General features: G+C 44.6%; 1 protein-coding gene across 1 annotated transcript in view; it reads left to right on the top strand.

Annotated features, from left to right (window-relative positions):
- Positions 1–300: 300 nt before the first annotated feature.
- The window catches only part of LOC311327324 (uncharacterized protein), a gene marked incomplete at its 3' end in the record, with an annotated part of 28904 nt that continues 22758 nt past the window's right edge, over positions 301–6446 (top strand). Inside the window, exons 1-3 of the mRNA XM_084460356.1 lie at positions 301–1953; positions 3244–3471; positions 4064–4243. Coding sequence (XP_084316482.1) covers positions 434–1953; positions 3244–3471; positions 4064–4243 — 1928 coding nt within the window. The 5' untranslated portion in view covers positions 301–433. The remainder of the gene's footprint in view (positions 1954–3243; positions 3472–4063; positions 4244–6446) is intronic.

The raw sequence follows: 6446 nt of genomic DNA, 5'->3' as shown, positions 1-6446 counted from the left end.
GAGATATGTAAAATCAGGAGAATGTTTTTGTTAGAAGGGTCCATTGTGTTTCACAGATCTATACACTGCTACTGTATGAGGATTCTGCTTGTACTGGATGTTGTTTTATGCTTTTTATTCTTCATGTCTCACTCTACATTTTCACTTTCTCCCATTCTCCCCTGTGCTGAACCAAAAAAGAGTTAAAGACACACTTCAAGACAGTTTGAAGAAAAGTTTCAGATTCATGTTTGAGGGGACTACAGAAGACAGAAAAACTCTCCTCAACAGCATCTACACAGAGCTCTACATCACTGATGGGGAGAGTGAAGAGGTTAATACAGAACATGAGATCAGGCGGATTGAATCACTCCAAAAATCATCAGTTACTTCTATCAACTGTAATGACATCTTCAAACCCCGTCCTGAACAAGAAGAATCCATCAGAACTCTGATGACGAAAGGCATGGCGGGTATAGGAAAGACAGTCTCAGTGCAGAAGTTCATCCTTGACTGGGCAGAAGGGAAAGCCAATCAGGATATAGATTTCATCTTTGTGCTTCCATTCAGAGAGCTGAATTTGATCCAGGATGAGCAGTACAGTCTGCATGACCTTCTGTGTTACTTTCACGCTGAACTGACAGAGATAGCAGACGCAAGCATGTTTGCATCTTCTAAAGTTCTGTTAATCTTTGATGGTCTGGATGAGAGCAAACTTCCATTCAATTTCAGTCAGAACAAGAGGTTGAGGGATACCATGAAGACATCATCAGTGGACATGCTGCTGACAAACCTCATTGATGGAAATCTGCTTCCCTCTGCTCTCCTCTGGATAACCACACGACCTGCAGCAGCCAAACAGATTGAACGCAAGTGCATTGACCAGATGACTGAAGTACGAGGGTTCACAGACCAACAGAAGGAGGAGTACTTCAGGAAGCAGTTCAGTGAAGATGAAGAACTAGCCAACAAAATCATCGATCACATCAAGAAAAACAGAAGCCTCTACATCATGTGTTACATACCTATCATGTGTTACATCACTGCCAAGGTTCTAGCACCTATGCTGAGTAAAACCAAGAAAGGAGAGATCCCTACATCTCTGACTGAGATGTACATTCACTTCCTGATCACTCAAACAGGGGTGGCGCTTGTAAAGTATGAAGAGAGAAACGAGAAAGATCAGTCTAGACAGAAGATCCTGAAATCAAGAGACAGCGACATTCTGAAACTGGCCCAGCTGGCATTCCAACAGCTGCTGAAGGGAAATCTCATATTCTCAGAGGAAGACCTGAACAACTGTGAAATTGATTTCAATAAAGCAGCAGTGGAAAGTGGATTGTGCACAGAAATCCTAAAGAAAGAGGATGGGCTGTATGAGAAGAAAGTGTACAGCTTTGTGCATCTGAGCTTTCAGGAGTTCCTTGCTGCTGTCTATGTGTTCTACTGCTGTGTGACCAAGAACATCAGTTCACTGGAGTCTCTCCTGGAGAATGTGTCGACAGAGCTGCCCCTGCATGAGGTGCTGAAGAGAGTTGTGGATGAATCTCTACAGAGTGAGAATGGACATCTGGACCTGTTCCTCCGCTTCCTGCTTGGCATCTCACTGGAGTCCAACCAGACTCGCTTACAAGGCCTTCTGCCACAGACAGAGAGCAGCTCAGAGACTGTTGAGGAGATGAAGAAATACCTTAGGAAGCCAGATGTGGAGAACCTCTCACCTGATAGTTACATCAATCTCATCCTCTGCTTGACTGAGATGAAAGACAGTGCAGTACATGAAGACATTCAAAAGTTCCTCATGTCACCAGATCGAGATGAACAAGCTCTCTCAGGAGATCACTGCTCAGCACTGGCCAACGCACTTCTGATGTCACAGGGTGTGCTGGATGAGATGGACCAGAGGAAATACAACATAGCCAAGAAAGTGCATAACAGACTGATCCCAGCTGTGAGGAAATGCAGAAAGGCAATGTAAATATTAATGTCAAACTGACACATATCACTATAGTATAAATGACGCTGATTGTTTTAAAGGACTGTTTTTTCCAGTCCAGTTGCTTTTCTGTGCAGTCACAGACCCTCAGACATATATGGGACACACCAGGTGGGAAAGAGGGTGTATTATCTGAATGTATTCGTGTTTACAGTGTACTCTACCTCCGCTCCAGCAACAGTGCAGGGCGAGAGGTAATGTTGTCAGTGATGTGTGTTCACTCATTGATTGGTTGTTTTCTTAGCATGATTATGCAAACACTACCAGACCGATTTTCAAGAAACTTGGTGGAGGGGTGTAGCATAGGCCAACTTACAGTAGAACCTATTCAATTTTGGAGTGAATACGAATTAGGGGGCGGATCCACAAATCAAAACAAACATTTGAGCGAAGCCAGCTGTCCGTGTGAGGGCGATATAGACACAGGGTTTGGACTGGGGAGTGTGGGGGGAGAGCCCGGAGACGGGCGGCTGTAGCTCAGGAGGTTGAGCGGGTCGTCCAATGGCGGTTCAAATCCCTGCTCCTCCTGACAAAATGTCGAAGTGCCCTTGGGCAAGACACTGAACCCCCAATTGCTCCTAATGAGCAGGCTAGCACCTTGCATGGCAGCTGACACCATTGGTGTGTGTATGCGTGTTTGAATGGGTGAATGAGAGGCCTTCATTGTAAAGCGCTTTGGATGAAAGTACTGTATAAGTGCAGTCCATTTACCATTTACCATAGCAACCAGTATGGTTCTGCTTCAGAAAGCTCTCAGTCTGGAAATGCATGTGCTACATGATCAACAGCAAAGGCACAGAGCAGCATGTTATCCATCAATCCCCTGACAGAGTCAAATAGAACCAAAGATGGAGGCTGGGATGGTGGAGGCAACAACAAAACTATAGCTAGCACATATCAGCCACACTTATCACATTAATACTTTATACATACATAATGTTCATTTCATTGTTTATGGTTTCTCGTGTATATTGGTTTGTTTGGATCTACTGACAGTGCAATCATTTTTAAAAGTAAAAAGAAAACATACAACTCAGCAGATTCAGTGTCTACACTCCTACCACCATTTTACAAGCTACTTTACAAACCTGACAAGCTCCACGACATTGGTGCCATTACAAGGACAGAGGACATGTGTTTCCTCTAGACAGTAGGAAGGGAGTAGGTGGGGTGACAGGAGACATACAGTAGGTCTGTGAAAGAGATAGAGATGGGATTTGAACCCTGGCAACTCCAGCTCATGAAGGACATGTTCTCTGTTTCTACAGACTGACTGACATGACGCTCAGCCTTGAGGACTGTGAATCACTGGCCACCACCCTCCAGACACCAGACTGCCCTCTGAGAGAGCTGCACCTGAAGAACATTAGTACCTTTGTAAAGGATATAATGGTGTTGGATGGTGATGATGATGATGATAACGATGACGATGATGATGACCTGCATGTTGTCTTCACTGCGATGAGAGGTCCACACTGTTACCTGGAGACACTGAGGTCAGTACCTTTACAGGAGTCCTCACATGATGACAACCCTACAATGGACACATGGTTGGACAGTCTGTTAGTCTTACATTGTCACTCTTAGAGCATGTTCATATTATGTCTTTTTTCAGTTCAGTTCATTTTCTGGTGACTCACCGACCCTCAGATATATGGGACAAACCAGGTGGGAGAGATGGAAAGATTATTTGAATGTCTTCATGTTTAACATACATTATCACTGTTACCTTGTTACTAAACTTTAATGGGGAAATATTTTATTAAACTGACTGATACTGTAAAAAACAACAACTCTGTAAACAGATGCAGTGTCTTTAGACACTCCTTTCACCATGTTACAAGCTGTTCTACAAACCTGACAAGCACCACACCACAATAGACATGTTCCATTACAAGGACAGTGGACATGTGTTTCCTCTAGACAGTAGGAAGGGAGTAGGTGGGGTGACAGGAGACATACAGTAAGTCTGTGAAAGAGATAGAGATGGAATTTGAACCCTGGTTGCCAACAGACCTACAGAAGCAGTCAGAGGTCCTAACTTCTACACTGCACTCCATCTCATGAAGGACATGTCTGTTTCTACAGACTAACTAAAGTGTGTCTCGCCGATGAGGCCTGTGAATCCCTGGCCTCCTCCCTCCAGTCACCAGACTGTCCCCTGATAGAGCTGCACCTGAAGAACATTACATGGTATGATGATGATGGTGGCCTGAAGGTCCTCTTCTCTGCCCTGAGAGGTCCACACTGTAAACTGGAGACACTGAGGTCAGTACCTTTACAGGAGTTTTTACATGATGACAACCCTAAAATGGACACATGGCTGGACAGTCTGTTGGTCTCACATTGTCACCCTTAGAGCATGTTTGTATGATAATACTAGCCCTCCAGAGCCCTAGGTATAGGTTAGGCTAAATAGCTTCACTTGTGGCTCAAGTGGTAGAGTGGGTCATCCAATGACCGCAGGGTCGGCGGTTCAAATCCCGGGTCCTCTTCCTGTCCACATATCGAAGTGTTCTTGAGCAAGACACTGCACCCCAAATTGCTCCCAGTGAGCAGGCTAGCATCTTGCATGACAGCTGCCACCATTGGTGTGTGAATGAGAGGCCATTGTGAAGTGCTGTGGATAAAAGCGCTGTATAAGTGCAGTCCATTTACCATTTATCAGCCTTTGTAACAGGTTTCCTATCTAGCCAGCTTTTTGTAGGGCTACATATTGATATAGGTCAGCAATTAGGTTCAACCATGGATGCCAATAATTACATGAGTGTTGTCCAGGAATTTACATCCAAACACCTTAAACCTTTGTCCTCTCACTTCTCTTGTAATTCATCACCTCCCCCCAAGTATTCATCAAGTCCCCTGCAACCTCTAGTTTCAATCTCCCCTTTGTAATTGTAAACACCTCAACTCTCCCTTTTGTAATTGTAAACACCCCCTCTGCCTCGCTCTTCCTCATCTCTTTGTTTAAGTCAGAAGGGCCACACCTTCGTCTTCCCTGTCCTGGCTCAGACCTTTTGTTTTCTTTGTTTGTCACATGTCTGTACTCTTGGCCACGCCTGCCATTTCATGACGTGCAATGAGTTAGCCAATCACATCCTCAAAGCGCCGTACCTGTGTTTTGCTTGAATATAAGACTGGGCATGACAAGCTTTGAATTCACTTCGGCTGACGAAACCACCTTTGTTGCGTTTTTCAGGAAGTCCTTGCGCTCGTATTGTTTTTCACAATAAACCAGACTTAACCTTTTGAACGTATCTTGGTAAATCTTTTGACTAGATCAGTTTAAAATACTATCACAGTTGGCGAACGGGAATGGTAATGGGAGGACTGCCTGCATGTTGCTTCGGGATTCCAGTGGATGAACTGATCGGCAGACGTGTCAGTCCATTATAGTGGGCGTTGGAAAATCAATTTTCTCTCTTGCGCCAGAGCGCACGCCGAGATTATTTCCTCAGTTCTTCCACTGGATTCTTGAGGCTCACAGGTACGTTTAAACGAACCCTCTTATGGTTCTGAGTTGTATTTGCCTTGATTTGGTTCAGTTGTGTTGGTCTGGATTGTTGAAAACAGGAACCCGAGCGTGGGTATTTAGTCCTACCGAGGGTAGGGCGAGCATTGTTGATGTTTCGTTTCAGAACGATACCAACTAGCTTAAGCCTCATTGTTGATGTTTCGTTTCAGAACGATACCAACTAGCTTAAGCCCCGTTTGTTGATGTTTCGTGTTAGCACGATTGCCAACTAGCTTCGAAGTGATTGTTGATGTTTCGTTGAAGAACGATTACCAACAAATGTAGCTACAGGGCGTGATTGAGAGTTTTGCAATCCGCGTTTCTAGTAGAAGCGTTTGTCCCTTTGATCCCGGGTGGTTTGGTAAAACCTAACGAGCGTTAGCTTTGACCAAGTGGCTGTACAGTATTTGGAAGGATCTAGACATCCGGTTTAGCCTTGACCAAGTTGCTGGTGCAGCCGGGCATGCTTGTTGTAACGTGGGCCTTTGTTTCGTCTTATGTGTCTTATGTGTTCTCTGTTTGAGCCTCGGCTCTTGCTTTGTATTGTTTGTTACGCGCGCCATGGATATTGTAAGTATTTTTGTACACTTTTTAGACTGTTAAAATTCGTAACTGCTAGATTCCAGTAGGCTAGCTGGTTGTCTAGGAGACGCAGGAAAACAACTCTCCCGGTGATCCGCCATTGAGCCAGAGAACAAAGAACTTCCTGACTGGGTGAGTACTAAGCGGGTTATTGTCTTTGTTTCTTTCGAAATTGTATTCTTTCCCGCCGTGAGTTAACTATAAGGTTTCCTTTCATTGCTGTTTTGGGGTTTTAGGCTGCATCGTGTTTATTAGGGTTTTTCGCAGTATAGCCTTTATTAAACTGAATTCCCCGCGCACGGCCATAGACCACATCCGGGTCATACATGCAACATTTTGGGAGCACCACTAGGTGTCCCTGTAACACCGGCTACT

Source organism: Borostomias antarcticus (genome assembly GCF_949987555.1).
Source record: "Borostomias antarcticus genome assembly, chromosome: 31".
Lineage (NCBI taxonomy): Eukaryota > Metazoa > Chordata > Actinopteri > Stomiiformes > Stomiidae > Borostomias > Borostomias antarcticus.
This window is presented reverse-complemented; position numbering and strand designations above follow the sequence as displayed.